The sequence below is a fragment of the Pogonomyrmex barbatus genome, unplaced genomic scaffold (genome assembly GCF_055798465.1).
Source record: "Pogonomyrmex barbatus isolate J1 unplaced genomic scaffold, ASM5579846v1 scaffold14, whole genome shotgun sequence".
Lineage (NCBI taxonomy): Eukaryota > Metazoa > Arthropoda > Insecta > Hymenoptera > Formicidae > Pogonomyrmex > Pogonomyrmex barbatus.
This window is the reverse complement of record NW_028297110.1, coordinates 6771821-6794019: the sequence shown is the minus strand read 5'-3', so window position 1 is coordinate 6794019 and position 22199 is coordinate 6771821. Positions and strand designations below refer to the sequence as shown.

The following is a 22199-nucleotide window of genomic DNA, read 5'->3' as shown; positions in this document are numbered from 1 at the left end:
TTCAAAAATTTAACGTTCGACGCGTTGAGCTTCTTCCTCTTTTTGACGCGACCGGATGAGCGAATATTGTCGATCGGTGTCTTCTTTGTAAAGATTGCATTATATCTCTGCGCGTGCTTCGCTTCGTTCAACACAAGCATCTCAAATGTCAGGCTCGTCTGCTCGTGTTATCGCTGTTGCCGTCGTACGTGCAATCTGACGGTGATCTCTTCTCCTCTAAAATCGAGTAATCGTCCGTTCTGGTCAACAATGCGTATCATTAGCTCCGTAATGTTCCATACGATGACTGGTAGGTAAATGATCTGCATCGGCCTTTCCGATATCTTATATCCTGGCGGCCCAAATAAAAAGGGAGGGTGTGCGTCACGGCGGGGCCCGACCACGAACCAGTCGTGAAAACTCGTAATTATTTTGTGAAAAAATACCACCTCAGCCAGGAATCGAACCTGGATCTCCTGCTTACCGGGCAGGCATCTTATCCTTTCGACTACCGAGGCATGTGATGATATTTATCACAAATAACGTGTTTAGAATAACACGTCAACAATACAATGATACATATATATATATATATTACAATATACATATATACATGTATTCTTTCGAATCCCCACGACCGGTATTCCAGAGAAATGATGGTCCTATTCTCTCGATGGCATGCTCGACGAAAATTCGTATATCGTGTGCACACTTTTGTTGTTGCTGTACGTGCCCGCGGTCACGGTGCACTCTACACGGATAATGAATTTACATTCATTATGTTGATCGTCTGATTCATGCTATTTTCGCAGTTGCATTATACGCTTTGACGAGAAACCCAGCAGCGATCCAATGTTGTTGGGCTTGTTAAAGTTTAGTCTATAATTGCATTTAATCTCGCATCTCATCGTGTTGTAATTTGCGTGGAACACTATCCGGTATTCTTCAATCTCGTCAACGCCGCGCGCGGTTGCCATCGGACGTGTCGCGTCGCGGAAGTTTCCGCAAAATCTCACGTTTCAAAAATTCATTTATGGCATGCAGTTCATACGACCCCTCGGGAATCGTAATTTCTGCGTCGTCTTCATCAAAATAAAATGTATTGTTTGAAGCGTTTACATTCATATTTGTGTGATAAATCTTCAAAATTGTTAGACCGAATTTATAATCATCATCGCTCAAATCTATAGCTGGAAAGTAGTTTGCCACGAGAACGCTGCTTTTCCCGCTCAGCATAAGCGTCAGCGACGAAGCGTTCGACGAATACTGAGACGTCGCGATATTTTGTCGGACCTTTTAAATTCACGCGCGTCGACTGTTTGGAGAAACCAGGCACAGCTATCCGCAGACGCTCTAATCGATCGTCTGATAGGACGTTCAATTTGTCGTAACACTGTGTTCGAAATATCGTATCAGTTCCTTGGGTGGTCGAAGATTACCAAGACTGTCAAAATACATGCGGTCGTTCCTCTTTGCGTACGCTACCCAATGAGTACCAGGATCGTATCATCCAGATTGACGATACCACTCTCTTTTCAACGCGCGCCGTTAGTCGGTAATGCATCATGCATGAAAACACCTCTGAATGGTACGCGCATACGTTTCGTCAGCTGATTCAATTGTACGTTGGTGGTTATGCCCATAGGTATTTTTATTGTCTCTTTGGCGTTTTTTTTTTTTCTTTTTTCGGTGTTACGCCTCGTCCGCCTTTGTACAGAGCGAGATACAGTCCTTGCCCGCGCATTTTTATCGCGCGATTGTGACGTTGTAATTCCTCGAGTTGACATTGCGCGGCTTTTTTGTCGTTTACCGCTTTCGCCACGCTGGCCGCTCCACCAATCATGGATCCGAGCGCGCCCAACAATGGCAGAATCGGTAATACGCCGCCTCGTTTCGCCGTCGAAAGTATTCGTTTCTTTTTTGTCGGTTTTTTCTTCGTCCCTGCTTTCATGCCCATGCCGATCTTGGGCTTGGCTTTCATCGCTGCCCAAGCGGCTGTAGCGACAGTTTTCTCGTCCAGAGTCGAATCTCTCGCGATGACACGTCCAAGGGCTTTATCGGCGAATATTTTATCCGCTGCGTGTCTATCGGCGGTCTATCGTTGCTCCGAGAATACGCAATGTCGTGTTCACGGCACGCCGCATCCAATGGATTTATACCCGTTTCATCTCTGGCTAATCGCTTTTTTAACCGAATATTCGGACTGCAAAACTGATAACTGGGAATATGTAACTCGAAAGGAAGAGCGTTTATTGCTCGATTGAGCAGATCTCCACCGCAGCCTTCGTTCGATGTTGTTACTGACATATGCTATAATCTTTTATCTTTGATGCGGGATCATCGATGTGCATGCGTTGCTAATATTGATTATAACGTTCGAAGCAGCTCAACAGTAGGTTCGAACCTCCAAATCCACCTTTATATGCTCTGGAAGCTTGTCCCACATGTGGTCGATATAGTCGCCGCACACGCGTAACAATATAATTTTCGGTATATATTGCAACTGTTCAGCGCTTAAGTCCCAAATATCGAGAAGATGCGATAGCGCGAGATACATTTTTGCTACTGAGCGAATCGGTTTCGCGCGCCCATAAATAGGCGTTCAATCGAAGCTTAGATAGCGTGAACATGAAATTCGTGCGGCACTCGCAGATGATACGCGTTGTGAACTACGATGAGAAAGCATGAATGATGAAGGACATCGTGACGAAGTGCAAACATGGTGAATGCTATCGAGTACTATACAGGCGATTATTTGCGGCCCGTCGAATTGCGGTAAAACCAATATTCTTATAAGTTTGCTCGAGAGTCCGCATGGTGTATCTTTCGAGAACGTGTACGTGTATCGAAATCGTTGCAATAACCAAAATATCGATATCTCGAAACTTTGTTGTCATCGATCGACGAAATCGACTATTTTTCTAATAATAGTGATGTCATTCTATCGAACGAGGCACGTCCCAATTCGATCTTTGTCTTCGACGACATTGCATGCGATAACCAAGATGTAGTGAGAGAGTATGCGAGACGTATGAAGATACATAAACATCTGGTACGCGATAATGCAAATCTGCTGATCCTATTCAAACAGGACGGTACCAACTTGAAACATGTTTATAACGATCACATGAATACCGACATGTCGTACGAAAAATTCTGTGCGCATGTCGCGATTATTGGCAGCGCGAGCACCGATTCCTAGTGATAGACAAGGACAGTCCGCTCGTCAACGGGCAGTACAGAAAAGAATTTAACATGTTCGCGGTACCATAACGTGATTAGTAGATGTCGATACATCAAGTAACATGGATAATATTAAAGATCGCGAGAAAATAGCGAAACGGATTGCGAAAACGAGCGATTCGATTTTTAAAAAATATCGCGCTTTGAAAACTACTGAAAGAACTATCTAAAGAACCATCGAAAATATCGCTGTTTGTGCGAAATGAAGATATTTTTGAAATAAAAGACGTCAGTGAACCGTCACTCGAAACAACCATCAAACAGAGTCTGTAAACGCATGGAAGTCGTGAGACGTTTCATGGTCAGTTAGGACCATTTGGACGAAAGTACGTGGGCCTTCTTCTCGGTGACGACATAGATAAAGCGATAATGTGTACGGTATCTATTTCGATAAAAGTGATACAATGCTCGGTGACAAAAAGTTTGACGTTGACAAAAATGACTCCATAATCATAGACAATGTGAGATAATGATACACCAGATTATACAAATTGATCTTCAAGAGATTTCCCGATAAGATATATTCATCGAAGATGACAAACAAACGTATAAAAGTATACTGTGAATAACGAATGCTCATAGACATCATAGATGGTTACAGCGCCCATAATCCCATCATGGGCAACAAGAGATACAAGTACACTAACATCATCGCTCCGCTCGTATCTACATATAAAAAAAGCAATAAAAAGGATGCAGGCGTGAGTAATATACTACCCACCATGCAGTTAAATGACAACAAGATCGATTATGCGCATTTGGACGATCCCAACGAACTAGTGGATCAACTCCGTTTGCTCGACGCTTCGCACCGAGCTGATCACAATGAGATGCTGTCAATCATCGAGGAACTTCGTGAAGTCGGCATTATTATAAATTAAATCATGTCAACGAAACGAGCCAGTTGATTGACATCAATGAGGAAAAAAAAATTTAATCGTAATATATTTTATTTACATACATTATTATCAAACATTGTCGAAACATGAGATCATCAAAATCCGATGGACATGAAAAAAATGTTAACTCCGTGAGGCGATGATTCGTTGAAGAATTGCACACTCCGGCAAGAAGAAATTTTTCACGAAGACGTATTATAATTCGGGGATACGATGATCTGTGGCAAATTGATATCATCGAGATGCGCCCACTCGAGTTTCAACAGAGGTCATCACTACATATTCATCGTCATCGATGCAGTATGCCTGGGCCATATCAAGAGCAAGGTCGGAAGCGAGACGGCTAACGCTATCGCCGAGATAATTCGAGAGAGCGGAAGATGTCCGAGAAACTTACAAACGGATATGGGAAAGGAGTTTTACAACGCCGATGTGCAGAAACTCTTGAAAAAACATAACGTTAATCATTATTCCACGTATTCGATATTGAAGGCATCGATCGTCGACCAGTTCAGTCGCACGCTTAAGAACGACATGTGAAAGATGTTTACATTCAACGATACTTATAAGTGGGTCGACGCGCTGCCGCGTCTCGTATCAGATTACATCGCGCTATTGGCATGCAACCCGTTAACGTAACTCCCGCGATCGCCAAAAAACTCTTGGGCACGGTATACAGAGCGAGGTCGCAGGTCCAGTAAAATTCAAAGTAGATGATTCGGTGATACGTGTGAGCAAGTATAAGACAACTTTCGAAAAAGGTTACACGCCAAATTTGTCCGCCGAGGTATTTTATTAAGATCATTAAAGTACAGCATACTAATTCCGTAATCTATCTACTCGAAAACTATTGCAGAGAATTCGTCGCTGGAGCGTTCTACGAGCACGAATTGTATCGTGCGATTCATCCGTGGAGTTGTATCGTGCGACGTGTATCTTGTGGAGAAAGTACTGCGTAGAAAAGGAGACAAGGTTTACGTCAAGTGGCTGGGATTCGATGGGTCACATTCTTGGATACACAAAAACAATGTGATTTAATTCATTTATTGTAAATATAAAAATATTTATAAATGTATTCAAAAAATCTTAAATTCATTTACTGTAAAAACAAATAAAAAAATATTTATATAAAAAATAAGTATACAATAAGTCTTATTTTTTCTTCCATCTTCGTAAAGAAACTATACTGATAACTATGATGAAACTATGATGAAATATATATGAAACTATGATGAAACTATGATGAAATATATATGAAACTATGATGAAATTTATGATAATATATAAAATGTATAAAACTACAGGAAATACGTACGTATGTACATATGTACCTATATATGTACATACGTATATACATATAAACTACAAGAAATACATACATATGTATATACATATGTACATATGTACGTACATACATACGTACATATGTATATGCATATGTACATATATACGTACATATATACATACGTACCTATGTATATACGTATACATATAAACTACAAGAAGTACGTACATATGTACGTATAAACTATATAAAATATATAAAAAAATATAAAAAATATATACATATATATTACCAAAGTATCCGCTAATGTCCCCACGATAACGTTTCCGTTGGATCCGGTACGATGTATCGTTTGTCATCGTACGGACTCAGAACAATTTTCGACACCGTATACTTTGTGTAACTTTGATTTTATACATGACTGACGACAAGTCATTTCGATTTCTTCGCTCAAACACCGCGTGTAATCATCGAAAGTTATTGTTCGCGCTACGATATTATTCTTTACACTTTTCGTCTTTTAGTGTCCTTTTTGCCGCCCACCTTCACCGCGTACATCTTCGCTCTGAGTCCAAAAAATTCCGTCATTATCGCACTGTTATTCTCATCCTTCATTAGACCGGATATTTTTTTATTCGCGAAAGACATACCATACGTCATCCGTGGATAATCGCTTGTGTCGAATCTAGCGATATCGCGTTTCGTCGTCTCGTAAACATCATCGCACTCGATGTGATATACAAGACTGTTTGTGTCAATGTACATAATTTTGCATTTGTCGCGATACAACGGCAACATATACTCGTGGTGATATTCGTACAAGCAGATTTTCGATATATCGAGTATACACATACCCACGTAAATTGGCTTGTTGAACTTCACCTGGAGTTTACGCAATTCGACGGCAATTAAATTTTCCGCAAAGACATTACAGCTATGGAAATTTGATTTTGCAATTATTGCCTCCGCACCATGTCAAAGAGGGCGTCTACCTATTTCTTTATTCCGAAGAATTTCAACAATCGAAGGATTTTTTAACTGCGCTGCCCAATCCTTTGATTCTCTTTCCTCTAAAACTATTCTCCCTAAATATTCCCCTTTATTTTCCTCCTCTTTTCTTTCCACTTTAGCGCAATAAGTTATTTTTCGCATAGGAGTGTCTCGATAACCCATCTGCGTTCCCATGCAATTTCCCTGCTCGATGAGAAATTTCGAAAGTATATTGCTGAAGACGTTCCAACCAGCGGGCCAACTGTTCTTCTAGTTCCCTAAAAGACATCGGAAAGAAACATAGTTAGTTCTTATTAAGAATTCCCGTCCGTATAAATAGTGATGAAAACTTTTCAAAGAGTCAACTATTGCTAACAACTCTCTCCGAGTAACACAAAAACATTTATTTCGCTTTTACTTAACCCTACTAAAATAAGCAATTACTTTCCCCTTTCCTTCTTGAATCTGGAATAAAACAACCAATCAATACCATGATTCGAAGCGTCAGTATCCAAAATGAATTTTCCTGTCTCAATTGGAAAAGAGAAGACAGGGGAAGAGATCAAACACTGCTTTAGCTTTTTAAATGCCTCTTGGTAATGTTCATCCCAAACAAATCACTGTTTCTCTGTCAAGGACAATGGGTCGGGAAATTTGCAATTTGCGAAAATCCTTTAACAAATTTTCTATAATAGGAGTAAAAAACTGGACTTGTTTCTTATTCCGCGGAACAGACCATTCTAGCACGGAGGCAATCTTTTCAGAATCAGTAGAGATTCTTTCTTCCGAGACTTCATGATCTAGATATTTAACTTTCTTTCCAAACAGGGAACATTTCTTTGGATTTATTATTAAATTTGCTGTTCTGAAACGAAGAAAAACTTCTCGAAAATTAGCCAACATCTCCTCGAAAGTTTATTAAAAATCACAACATTATCTAAATAAACCGAACAGATTTTATTTACTATCTGATGAAGAACTTTCCATCAACTTTTCAAAAGTCGCTGGGGCATTACATAATCCAAATGGCATCACAGTGAATTGCCCATTACCTATCGAGAATGCTGTCTGCTCTTTATTGTCTGGAAGTTTCATCTGCCAGTTCCCACTTTTTAAATCCAACATGGAAAACCAAGAATTTCCTGATAATCGATCAAGAAGATCAATTCTTGACAATGAGTAACAATCTTTCTCAGTGACAGCATTGAGCTTTCTATTAGGTGTACAAAAAAGTTCTGCTTTAGATTTCATACAACCGAAATAACAATTTAAATTTTATATATCTTCCCGCCGTTTTGCGGTTTTAAAGCGTTGACATTTGGCCTTCTAAAATGCCATATGGTTTGATGCACATAAAAATCAGTTGTGTTCACGATGGCAATAACAAAAGAGCATATTCGATTTTCCATCCACTTCGCGTTTCATCTGAAGAAAAATGCTGCTGAAGCCACTGCAATGATTTGTGCTGCATAAGTTTTTTCCGGTTTTTTAGTAAAAAAAGACATGTAATTTTCAAGGGAAATTAATTTTTTTTTTATTCAAAATATTAGCCATCGGCTTCTACACATTCGCCCATCTTTCAGGTAATTTATGAATACCATGCCAGAAAAACTGCTTGTCTTTTGCGGCAAACCATTCGTCGAGCCATTTTCCAACTTCCTCGAAATTGCTGAAGTGCTGCTCTGTGAGCGCGTGCCCCATTGATGCGAAGAGGTGGAGGATAGTCAGATGGCGCCAGGTCTGGGGAGTACGGCGGGTGTGGAAGGATGTCCCATCCAAGTGATTTCAAGGTGTCTTTCACTGGTTTTGCTGTGTGAGACGGCGCATTGTCGTGTAACAAAATCAATTTGCCATGTCTTCTGGCCCATTCCGGTCGTCTTTCGATTAATGCGTGGTTTAAATTAATCATTTGTTGGCGATAGCGTTGTGTATTAACGGTTTCGCCGGACTTCAAGAGTTCATAATACACAATATTGCTCTGGTCCCATCAGACACAGAGCATGGATCTTCTTGCCGAAGCGATTTGGCCTTGGTGTTGACCGGCTTCGCCAGGTGAAAGCCACGATTTTTTCCGCTTCGGGTTTTCAAAATAAATCCATTTTTCGTCACCCATCACAATTCGATACAAAAATGATTTCCTTTCGTGGCGTTGAAGCAGTATTTCACAAGTGACTTTGCGATTTTCCATTTGACGTTCATTCAAATCGTGTGGGACCCATTTACTGAATTTATTGATCTTTCCCATTGCTCGTTTACGAGTAATGGGAAAGATCAATAAACTCTGCTGATTGTTTCTTGTGATACATGTAATGCTTCTGCTAATTGCCGTTGAGTTTGAGTTGGGTCATCATCCAATAACTCGTGCAATTGCTCGTCTTCGCATTTTTGTGGTCTACCAGAGCGCTCACTGTCTTTCACATTGAAATCACTTTTAAATTGTCGAAACCATGTCTCATATGTTCTAATCGATGGAGCGTGTTCACCATATGTTTCTACCAGCAAACGATGACTTTCAACAGCCTTTTTCTTTTGATTAAATAAAAAAAGCAATGCGTGCGGCAAATGTTCTTTTTCAGGCACAAAACTCGACATGAACGATAAAACAAAGACGTTAGTTTTTGGCGGACTCAACTTGTGTGTGTTTGTAGTTTTAAATGTCAGACGAACAAAATGATGTATGTGTCAAATTAATACGCTGCGTACTTTTCGCTGGCGACATCTCTTAGTTAAACCGGAAAAAACTTATGCATACACCTGGTATGGAGAGAACGCTGTAAGTCATACTACATGTAAAAGATGGTATCAAAAATTTCGCCAAGAAGATTTCAGTCTTGAAGATAAACCGCGTGTTGGACGCCCTCAAAAGATTGAAACGGACGAATTGCAAGCACTGCTGGATACAAACTCTGCGCAAACTGAAAAGGAGCTTGCAGAACAGCTTGGCGTTACGCAGCAAACCATTTCCGTACATTTACATACGATGGGAAAGGTTCAGAAGGAAGGCAGGGTTCCGCATGAATTGTCCGAAGACAACAAAAATCGTCGGCGTGACACTGCACTTTGCTTTCAAAGTTCCGGAAAAAAGATTTTCTGCACAAAATCATTACAGGCAGTGAAAAGTGGATTCTTTATGATAACCCTAAACGTAGAAAATCATGGTTGACTCTGATCAACTTTCGACATCGACACCAAAGCTCAATATCCACGCCAAGAAGGTTTTGCTCTGTATCTGGTGGATTGGAAAGGTGTGTTGTATTACGAGTTGTTACAACCGGGTGAAACAATCACGGCAGACCGCTACCAACAATTGACCAATTTGAGCGATGCATTAGAAGAAAAGAGGCCATTTACTGGCCAAGGACGTCGTAAAGTGATCTTGCTTCATGACAATGCTCGACCACAATGTTGCGAAAGCGACTCAGAACCATATCTTTGCGTTAGGCTGGGAACTTCTCCCGCATGCGGCGTATAGTCCAGACATGGTGCTTTCCGATTACTACCTATTCCGGTCGCAGCATCATTTGGCTGATACACATTTCATGAGATTTGAAGAGATACGAAAATGCATTGATGACTTTATCGCTTCGAAGTCGGTGAGCTTCTATCGTCAAGGAATTCGCAAGCTACCCGAAAGATGGCAAAAGGTCGTTGATGCAAACGGGGAATATTTCGCTGATTAATATTTTTATGTTTGTTTTTGAATAAAGATTGAATTTTACAAAAAAAAGCTCAGAACTTTTTTGTACACCTAATATAATCCACACAATCCTTAACCCATCCTTCTTCTTCATCATAACCGCAGGTGAAACATAAGGACTATGGGATTCTTTCACCCCTTGCTGTTTCATTTCTTCGAGAATTTTCTCTACCTCGTCTCGCATTTGAAAAAGGATGCCTCTAGAAGTCTGTTTTAAAGGACTTGATTTTCCTACAGAAATTGAGTGCTCTATTACCAAGCAATTACCCGCTACAATATTTTCCGTGAAGATATTCTGAAATTCTTCGAGAAATTCAGAAAAACTTTTTTTTTGTAAATAATTTAACCCTTCAGAATTCCTATTAAAGAAATCTAATAAAAATTCAGAAACTTTCTTTTCTGGGAGGCCAATACGAGAACAAGATAGGTTTTCTTCTTTTCCAGAAACGTCATTACTAAATAGCAAATTAAAAATCCTATTCTATCCAATTTTAACAAGAAAATCTGCATTCATTCTCAATTTCCGCCATATACATTGGAAATTCTAAGAAAATCTTCCCTATCTCTACTTTAACATTTGTTCTAAAATCAATAGGAACTTCTTGCCCAGTACGATACTTCAATTTTCTACTCCCTACCCAAAACTGTTGCCTTCCCGACCTAACCTTTTATTTAGAATCAAAATATCTGAGCCTGTATCAATTTTGAAAATGCAATTTTGGTCGTCTAACCTTCCTCGAAAACAAAAATTTCCCGATTTCTCACTTAAATTCCCGAAAGAAAAATTCCTTCTCTTTGTGGTCTTACATTTTCGCGCCGAGCCTTTCGTTACACTGCTGCAAAGCTCGGCGAGCCCAAATTTTCCTTTCTTGAATTAATCAATGAAAGACATTCTGATCGAAAGTATCCTCTCCATTTGCCAGCATTCATTGGCTCTTTCTTTAAAACCGAAAGTTTCCTTTTGTTTTTCTTTAAAATTATTAAATTTCTCACGATTTTGCTTGTAATCATGCGCGTTAATTTCTCCTACGTTCAAAAAGTTCCGTTCGCGTCCATCTTTTAAATTAATTTTTCCCTTTCGGTCTCTTTCCTGAAATTTAGGAAAACTATTTTCTTTAATAATTTTTACGGCCATGACTCTTTCCACGGCGACCCTTAAAGCTGTGAGTCCCTCCATTTGCAAGCTCTGTTTAATAAAATCGTCCGCCATCGTGACAATGCTGCGAGCAATTTTATCCTGTAAGCCAGGTGAGCATTCTGGAGAGGCTAAATGAGACAAATGCTTTTGTGCCGAAATTTTTTCTTCAAATGTAACTCTAATTTTGAAATTAATTTTCTATATTATGAATTTTCCAATTCTGTTTCTCTCTCTAAAATTGAAGGCGCCTCTTAAACAAGAAACCAACACTTTCTTCGAATTTCTTTATCTATTTGCCCGAGCGATTAATTCAAACTGGGATAAAATTCTCGCAAAGCAACACTTCCGTCATATATATTGGATTTTAATTTAAAAGCGAAATCGAGATTAAAAATTGGATTCGACTGGCCTGGTATGGGTAGTTCATACTCCTCGGACTGCCGCACTGATCTTCCCTGCTCTTCCGCTTCGCGTCGCCATTCCGCACGTTCGTCTCTAAGAAGGCGAAGTTCCTCCATTGTTATACGGAGAATCATCTCCGGGCTCGGAATCGTTTCCGGTTTCTCCGCACGCGTGCAAGCTCTCTGGCCGAGACAACTTGTCTCCCCGACACTCCTTCTTGTCCTACTTCCGTCGCTAAATTCTTCCCCCCGTTAATTCCGCTTGACATTTCGCCATGTTTATCGATCTCGGTCGAGTCCCTAAAAATGTAGCGCTCGCGGCGGACATACACACAGACAGCGCAGCAAGGAAGGAGGAAACAGATTTTAAGAAACACACTTTTAAGGAACACACTTTATTATTTTAAATAACACGAAAACACTCTTTTACAAGAACACTCTTTAATAATAATATTAATAAAATTCACAACGACATGACTCCAACTCGCGTGAGGGTAGCGCCGAGTGGAATATATCGATATATATATATATATATATCTCGATATATTCCACTCGGCGCTACCCTCACATCGATATATATATATATATATATATATATATATATATATATATATATATATACTTATTTGTAAGCGAAATCACCGAAGAATCTGCCTTCCTACGAATTAGTCAGTGTGACACGGGTGATTTATGATCATTCGTTGCTAGGCAATAACGCGAACGATCACTTGCAACTGCCTCACTGATAGCCGAAAAGCGCGCGCGAATACCGCGACCATAATTATCAGTCCATCTTCCGATAATTAACGCGCTGTAGCAATCTTCGCCAACGCGCGAACCGCGAACGCCGAATTATATTACGGCACCTCTCGATACAGCAGCATGATCTCAAGAATATTATAAACGATTTTCAACAAAACGACTATTGTTAACTAAATATTTATTATATTGTTTCTTTTTTTCTGTTTGGTTATAATAAATGCATTCATTACACATCATAAAATCTCAATAATTACTTTCCGCATGAATCCCGTTGAATCTGGCGAACTTAACCGCGCGTTTATTCACAACCCCGACAGGGAAAATCTAGCACTGTTTTACACGATAAATGATATTGAAAAACAAGTTTCAATTTAATTTCAATCTTTTCAGCTGCAAATTAATTAACATAAAATACTACTAAATCAATTACATATTTGATAATAAGTTCAATAAAAATCGAATAAAAACGAAATGATGTTTAAGATCGCAGGAACTACACAATAAATATACATAAAGAAAATAATTAAATAATACAAAGATAAAGTATAAATAAGTTAAATAATCGAAAATAAAAAAATGCGTTGTCATAAAATATAAAATATTTTTTATAATTCTAGTGAGGGGATAATAAAAAGAATTATAACCAATATCAAAAATATTTGATTATTGAATTATTATAGAACCATTATGTTAAAAGTCTGCTAAGGGCACGTAATTCTTGATATGCTTATTTGAATTTATTTCATATAAAGATTTAGCAACCAAGATCTTGTTTACCGAGAAATCGGCTATGTTATTTGCTGTTGTTTGTTAAAATATTTTTTAAAAATAAAATGACTGATCAGAAGTCTCATCATTTCTTGATTCTATTTCTATATCAAAGATAAATCTTATTAATAATATGAAAATATGGAAAAATATATCTTGTATGAATTATAAATTAATAAAAATAATCCAATTAATAAATAAACATTACTAAAATTAAAAAATATTGTCAAAAGATAAAAAGAATAAAAATATAGAGAAAAGAACTTGAATAAAACTTAATGCATCGATTATTTTATCTAATAATATTTTTTAAGATATAAGAGTGCCAAGAACGGAAAGACTTTTAGTATATAGTTCTTAGGGAAGATATTTTTTGTATATAATTCTTAGGGAAGATATTTTAAAAATATTCTTTAAAGTATCCATAAAAACTGTATATTAAAATTCTTTCCATTTATATTCTTATTTCCATTATTATTTGTCAGTATATACTGTCAAAACTGATTTAATCAATAATTTTTTTCAATAATCTTTGTATGATTTAATGATTTTATTATCTATTAGACAACTATATAACAAATTCTATTTTGCTTCATGACTTTTGCGATCTTAATTAATATATATAGGAAATTAAATATAATACAAGTAATTATACAGGTATCGGCGAATATAACTGTATCGTTTCTCAAACCTCATTATTTCTAATTTGTATTTCGCGAGGACGTGACGAACGTGTTTAGGTCGCGAACCGAAGCAAACAGCTAATCCTAAAATAGCTGATCACGTATTATTCTCGTGATGATCGAGCTCGTGTTTTCCTGTGATTGGCGAAGGATTTCAAAGAAGACACGGTCGAATTCGGCGAAGTGTGAGATTCACGAGACACCAGAAAATCCGCCGCTAAGAGGAAACGATTCTGAAAGCTCATGCATTGTACAATGTCGTCTTGAATAAAGCATATATAAGGTGATTCAGAACAACCGTTAAATATTAAAATCCTTAAAATGTTATATTTTTGAGTCAATTCTAAGACAATTTTTCCTCTACCAAATTTTTATCAGAAGTTTAATTTTTAAATTACAAGAGAAAACAGTTCGCGAATTATGTTCGCGATTATGTGGGGCATTCGTTGCGATCAGCTGATTGCTACATGCGAGTATTGTTACATGTAACACATGCATGCACATTCTTACACACACACACACACACACACACACACGCGCGCGCGCGCGCGCGCGCGGTTGGGACTGCGAACTCACAACCTCATTCTCGGATCTCTCTTCGTCGATTTCGCTTCTGCGAGCCCGGCGGATGATTCCGAGGAAATTGAGAATTTATCTTGATTGCTGTCGGATTCGACTTTTTATATCTGGCGATTAATAATTCGGATGATTTCGGAAAGATTTGTATCGATCCGTGGGTATTATTATATTTTCCCTAATTATAATAAAAATAAATTATTTATTTGTCATTGTTGTTTATTTGTTTGTTATGATTCGAATTCCGCGTTTGGGTCCCTTCGAGCACGCTCGGGTGTTTCCGCCGCATCACGCTGAGTAGCGTATTCCGGCGTACAGTCCATTGGCCGTGACTAATTACACGCAAATTTGAAAAAGTTTATTGGCGCTTTTGTGCCTTTAGGCTGACGGGTGGATGGTCGGCCTTTCATCCGAAGGATCGAAGCTGGACGGAATACTGGGAAGGTGCTTTATTATAAATTTGGTAGAGGAAAAATCATCTTAAAATCGACTCAGGAATATGAGATTTTAAGGATAAATGGTTGTTCTGAATCATCCTGTATTATAGTCTGGAATAAAGTATTATACTCGATATTTCAATTTCCTACATATATATATGTATCCTACATATATGTTTTTGTCGATTATATTATTTATTTGTTTATCATCACACCGAAGATAACCTTACTACAGGAAACATTTGCATTTATTTATGTATGTTTTTTTAATATAAAAATAAGCATGAATATTTTACTTAGCTTTTCTTACTAGCCTATTCTTAATATTATTTCTATGATTTCTATGAATATTTTTTGACTAATTATTTATTGAATTCAAGTGGATTTTATAGTTTTGTTAATTAATTTATGATTGAAGAATTCTAATATAAGTTTAGTTAAAAATAAAATTTGTTCTGCAATATTATTTACATCTAATTAATGAAATATATAATTGACTTATGTAAAATTCCTTTTTGCTCTCTTCTTATGATTTTTATTTGTTATTACAATTACGAGTTACATCTCTATCGTTAAAATATATCTGTCTATGTTCGAAAGCTGATAAATATACAAGTTATTATTATTATATTTTATTGCAAACAGAATTTGTCGTTGTAGAAGTATAAAAGTTACTTGCTTTGACTCATTCTTCTAACAATTATTTTATTTTATAGGAATGGATATTAGATATTGTTGCATATGATCACGATAGATACGCGAATCACACAGAATTGTGTTCACTCAAAGTATCATTAAAACACATGAAGAATGTTTTTCACAGTCCGGAGATTCATTTGTTCAATTACAAAATGAAACCTTCTTATCAGGTAGGATATTAATAATGTATATTAAATGTATATTAGACGTTAGAAAACACAAGTAATTGATTTACGATAGATAATAAACAAAAGTTTGAAAAACAATGATTAATATTAATAATAAATATATAAAATTTTATAATAATAAATATGTCAAAATTGTATAATATGATTCTGTAAACATATTCTTAAAACAAAATTTCAAATGTAATTATTATGTAATTGTTTTGTAAATATATTAATGCTAATAATATATTTAATTTATATTTTTATTTTTATTTTTATTTATATGAATATACTTTTTGTTAACTTTTATTTAATAAAAAACTATCTCAATTATCTAACTTATGTATATATATATATATATATATATATATATATATATATATATGTACTTATGTGTATTTTTGTTAACTTTTACTTAATAAAAAATCTCAACTATTTAACTTTCTCAAAGATAAAAAGAAAGCGCTAAGTATACACGCACTCGTTCTAAAAAAAAAAGATTTTATAAAAAAAAGAGCGCTTGTCCTAAATAAAAAAAGATTTAACATAAAAAACTAATTTATCAATTTATAGTCAATTTTCAATAATCATCAATGAAATCTAATACAGATATAATACTTATGCTATGCAATGTGTCTTAAAATTATCAGATGTATTTTTAGATTCTGAAACATTTTTAAGGATGCGTTCTGTTTCACGCATGATGCGCATAAATGGCAAACGCATAGCATGGAATGCAGACCCCGTTTCTCTCACACATTTCATGCATTGATCATGCGCATCTAATAACGGAACAGATTCTATGCAATTCATGCAATACTAGAAACATGGATCAACATGGATGACAAAATTGGACACTTTAATCATTTCCGTAATATCTTTTGTAATGAAAGATTTTAATTCATACTTTTTAAGCAGCGAGTCAAGTAGTGATTCACTTGAAAGTGAATCAAGTGATGAAGAAATGTCAACTTTATATAGTATTTTGATATTATAGTATTTTTGATATTCTTCAGGTGATATTCGTATTGTATGTTACGTCCAATGGACTCCATGATTCTTTTCTTTCCCCAAAAGGGCTATTAATAATATTTCTCTTATACACGAATATTTCGATTTATTTATAAGATAAGCAGACAAAGAAAGAGAATTGTAACCGTTCCAACTATTCAAGAATATTAGAACAAGCTTTTTATTTAATAAGAAAAGAACATTATTAAATATTATAAATCCTCAGGTTGGATCTGTAGCAAGTCTGTATATTAAGCATAAGCATACAACGAGCACGAGCGAGCGTTATCTAATGTAACATCCTGTCTAGCTCGGATTCTGTCTTACCTCGCCTAGCTACTCCAGATTCCCAGAATCAGTATCCCTCCTCTACAAGAATTAGACTCTGGACAGCCTATAAAAACGGGGCTTCTCTTCTGGGGCGCACAGCATTCATTTTTCATCCAGTACATTAAGCCACTTTTTTTTAATTTTTCATCCAGTACATTAAGCATTCATTCAGCATTATTCTCTAAAAAATTTAATCCAGTAATATCTTAATCCAATATTATCTGTCTAACATTCATTATTCAATTAATAAATTAAAAGTAGTGAGCAAGTCAACTCTCCAAAAGAATATCCAAAAGAATATACAGGCTTATTTTTCAGCAATCCCGATTTTAATCGTTTATCAGTAAGTCTTTGTTGATTTTGAAGTAATTTGATTAATTTTGAAGTAATTTGATTAATTTTCGACATTTCATCTCATTTAAAGCTACATCTCTCTTTTCTTTATCCTCTTTCCTCTTATCTTTCATCTATCTTTCTCTTTCTCATCGGTGCGGACTACTTGAGACCTCCCGAAGGCCCTCGAAGGCTCCCGGTTATTTTACCTTTCCTTTTTTTTCTCTTTCTCGCCAGTGTGAACTACTTGGGACCTCCCGAAGGCCCTCGATGGCTCCCGAATTCTTTATCTACGCAGTTTTCTGTCTCTGTCTTTCCTAGTTTCCTTTCCTAACCTTATTATGTGCGAAATTTCTCTTATTTCATTTTTTCCTTTCCCCCATAGTGAATCAAACAAAAGCACCGCCTTTTAAAATTCGAAAATCTGACCGTCTATTAAAACCCCGTCGCCATTATAGTGGTGAAGCACGGCGGACATTCAGAGTCAAAAATAAGAAAACAAAACGAAACGATTAACCGACGAACCAATCTACCGAACGGTTACCATCACTTCTTCTACTATTGCTTTTGAATCTTCTTATCCTTTTCTCTCTCAATTAACCACCCTTGAATCTCCTCTCGAATCTCCTCATTCCTAGCTTTTCCTAGCTTTTATCCGAATTTTCTACCGATCCCGCTGGAAAACCGTATTAGGTGTACAAAAAAGTTTTGAGCTTCTTTTTGTAAAATTCAATCATCTTTATTCAAAAACAAACAAAAAAATATTAATCAGCGAAATATTACCCATTTCCATCAACGACCTTTTGCCATCTTTCGGGTAGCTTGCGAATTCCTTGATGATAGAAGCTCACTGGCTTCGAAGTGATAAAGTCATCAATGCGTTTTCGTATCTCTTCAAATCTCACGAAATGTGTATCAGCCAAATGATGCTGCAGCGACCGGAATAGGTAGTAATCGGAAGGCGCCATGTCTGGGCTATACGCCGCGTGCGGGAGAAGTTCCCAGCCTAACGCAAAGATATGGTCCTGAGTCGCTTTCGCAACATGTGGTCGAGCATTGTCATGAAGCAAGATCACTTTACGATGTCCTTGGCCAGTAAATGGCCTCTTTTCTTCTAATGCATCGCTCAAATTGATCAATTGTTGTTGATAGCAGGCTGCCGTGATTGTTTCACCCGGTTGTAACAACTCGTCATATAACACACCTTTCCAATTCCATCAGATACAGAGCAAAACCTTCTTGGCGTGAATATTGGGCTTTGGCGTCGATGTCGAAGGTTGACCAGAGTCAACCTATGATTTTCTACTGAGTTTAGGGTGTAACGCGGTCACCTCGCTCGATGCTCGGATCGGCTCGTCAAGCGTACGCGAACATAGGTTGCAGCGAAAAGATCGTTTATTGGTAGAAAGATAGATACAGAGTAGTGCAGAGCCGGGTGATATCGCAGTGTCGTTGGTAGCAAAGCGGAGACGCAAAGCGGTTGGCGTAAGGTGGCGAGAAGCGCAAGACAGGTGCGGCATGCGGTCGACAACGGTTTATTTACACGTGACTATGACGCGGTTACAACTAAAGAACTTAGGGCTACCGGCTTATAACTAACGGACTTAATTTATATCGCATGCACTTACAAGCTAATGTCAGGTTGGACGGCGAGATATTGCGGGCAGGGCCGAGTGTCACGTCGAGCCCTGCCTTCGCAACGGAAACCGGCGAAACCCGACAGAGCTAAGCGAAACCTCAGCCCGAGGCGTGGTGACAGGAGTCGGTGAAACCCGACAGAGCTGAGCGAAACCTCAGCCCGAAGGTAGAGAAAACCGGTGAAATCCGGCAGAGCCAAGTGAAACCTTGGCCCCGAGAGGTAGTAGGTACTGGTCAGGTCAGTGTCAGGAGTCGGATCGCAGGATGGGATCTGGTCTCGATGTCTCGGCTGGCCGGGCTTATATACCTGGCTGGCGTTCCCCACTATGCGCCGTCGGTCCGGCGATGGGGAGTCGGTATCACGTGGGGTACCATGAGCGATAGCGTGAGCGAGACGGCGCGTGCGGTGTACAGGCAAGCAAGTGGAATAGCGCGAGCGGTATGCGTGCAAGCAGGACAAATAAGCCAGGTGTATATGTATATATATGAATATATATTTTCCTTACAAGTAACGGCTCTGCCGTTACAAGGGTTATCATAAAGAATCCATTTTTCACCGCCTGTAATGATTTTGTGCAGAAAATCTTTTTTCCGGAACTTTGAAAGCAAAGTGAGTGCAGTGTTACGCCGACGATTTGTTGTCTTCGGACAATTCATGCGGAACCCATCTGCCTTCCTTCTGAAATCCTTTCCCATCGTATGTAAACGTACGGAAATGATTTGTTGCGTAACGCCAAGCTGTTTTGCAAGCTCCTTTTCAGTTTGCGCAGAGTTTGTATCCAGCAGTGCTTGCAATTCGTCCGTTTCAATCTTTTGAGGGCGTCCAACACGCGGTTCATCTTCAAGACTGAAATCTCCTTGACGAAATTTTTGATACCATCTTTTACATGTAGTATGACTTACAGCATTCTCTCCATATGCAGCACAAATCATTGCAGTGGCTTCAGCAGCATTTTTCTTTAGATGAAATGCGAAGTGGAAAATCGAATATGCTCTTTTGTTATTGCCATCATAAACACTACTGATTTTTGAGGTTATGTGCATCAAACGCCAAACCGTATGGCATTTTAGAAGGCCAAATGTCAACGTTTTAAAACCGCAAAAGGGCGGGAAGATATATAAAATTTAAATTGTTATTTTGGTTGTATGAAATCTAAAGCTCAGAACTTTTTTGTACACCTAATATTTGATCCTGAACCTATCCTCGACTTCGAAATCCTATCTCCCGGTCCTTTATTCTCCAATAACGGAGAATCTTTGTTTCCTAATTTTGAAATAGATTTTCCGGAATTATTTGATCTCTCAACCGTTCCTTCAGAACAAATTCAAGAATACACTCCTCCTTAATTTTCCATTATATATACATACATATTATTTAAATAATATCAATTTTTCGTTTTTAATTTAAGTTCCCAAAATATATTTGTAATGTATTACCGGATAGAATCATCGTTTAATACACTCTTACACTCACACTCTCCCTGTTAAAAATCCTACCCGATGGCCGCCGAACGATTGTAACATCCGCGATAACATACATGCACACTCGATTACATCATTTCTCTTGCTTCTCAAAAATATGTATAACATTAACCATTTAATTTAATTTTAAATTCTCTTTATTTTTCTTAAAAACACCCATCTTATTTCAATTAAGTTTTTCGACCAGAAAATGACCGACCAGCGCACGTCTGTGAAATAACGTCATAGCGTTCTCGCATCGCTGACCTAGTGCCGAGACTTATCAGTGCGCTCGGATTCGAGGGATCACGTTTCCACGCTTGGCCTTCGAGAGAGCAGCTGTTCGCGTTTTTCCAAACCCATCCGTACTCCGCTCACAAATCTTAATTCTTAATTCTCAATTATTTTCAATTTTACTCCGGGCTGGACGTAACATATATAATTCTTTTTTTTTCCTCAAAAAGAATTGGAATATTTATTTTATCTTTCATTTTCAAAATTCAGAATTTTTGTTATCCTTCCAATTTTGTTCTATGCATGAGCTTGCATGACGTGCCTCAATTCGCGAGGTGAGCATTTTATGCGGTCTTATGCACCGGAAGAGGCGGAATCATGCGGTTGGCGGTAAGTTAACTTATGCAGGGAATGCGCATGAAGAAAAATGAAACGGATTTCTATGCGTTCATGTGCATGAATGGAACGCACCTTAAGTAAAAATTCTTATACAAAATGTCAAAGTTATATAACAATTCTTAAATGAAAATCATTTAAAGTTTATGAAAAATTCACATACTCAGATATGGCACACCACAGTGAAAATGTTTTTTATAATTTGATTCATTATACAGAGTGGATTATTTTAATTTGTACAGTCAATTTTCTCAAAATCTTTAAGTTTAAGACAAAAATGTTTCAGACAAAAATTTTATGGCTTTAAGGATGAAAGAAGACAGTGACCTTGATTGACCTCCAGAAGATGTCCTTAAAATCAGATCAAGGTTACCTAAAATTTTTTTAATGGAAATCTCCATTTTTTATTATATATTTTTATATCTGATCTCAAGACGTTTTTAAAACACTAACATAATAAAATATTTGTTCATTAAGTTATTTTCTGAGTTATGAGATTTGAATTTGACATACAATTTGATATAAAATATGAAATATCTCATAAACTGTTCATTTTGTAGCAACTATATCTTAATACTTTTATATACAGCATAAGAAGAGATGAATCAATTAGTGTAAAAAAAATACATAGTTGTTTTTCAAAAAGAATATGTTGTTGCATATTGTAAATTTTCATTCTTTTGAACAACAACTATATTTCTTTACATCAATTGATCTACCTCTTTTCTGTACATGATTATTCTGTACATGAAAGAATTAAAATATAGATGCCAAAAAATAAATAGTTTATGAGATATTTTATATTTTATATCAAATTTATTTATTACTTTTTGTCAAATGTAAGTATTTTATGTCAAACCTCATAACGCAGAAAATATTTAACGAAAAATATTTTATTAAGGTTTTGAAAAGGTTTTAAGATCTGCTATAAAAATATATAAAAAATGATGGTTCCATTTAAAAAATTTTAGGTAATCTTATTTGATCTTAAGGACATCTTCTCGAGGTCAACCATCTTCTTTCTCCCTTGAAGCCATAAAACTTTTATTTGAAACATTTTTGTTTCAAACTT

At 37.1% G+C, this 22199-nt stretch overlaps 1 protein-coding gene across 13 annotated transcripts in view; it reads left to right on the top strand.

Moving 5' to 3' along the window:
• The window catches only part of Syt20 (synaptotagmin 20), a 238264-nt gene that overhangs the window by 65110 nt on the left and 150955 nt on the right, over nucleotides 1-22199 (top strand). For 12 of the 13 annotated variants that reach the window (XM_089073016.1, XM_089073017.1, XM_089073012.1 and 9 more), the window contains one exon: nucleotides 15575-15727. The exons of the other annotated variant lie outside the window; for it this stretch is intronic. In XM_089073016.1, coding sequence (XP_088929142.1) covers nucleotides 15575-15727 — 153 coding nt within the window. The remainder of the gene's footprint in view (nucleotides 1-15574; nucleotides 15728-22199) is intronic. 13 annotated transcript variants of the gene reach the window in all.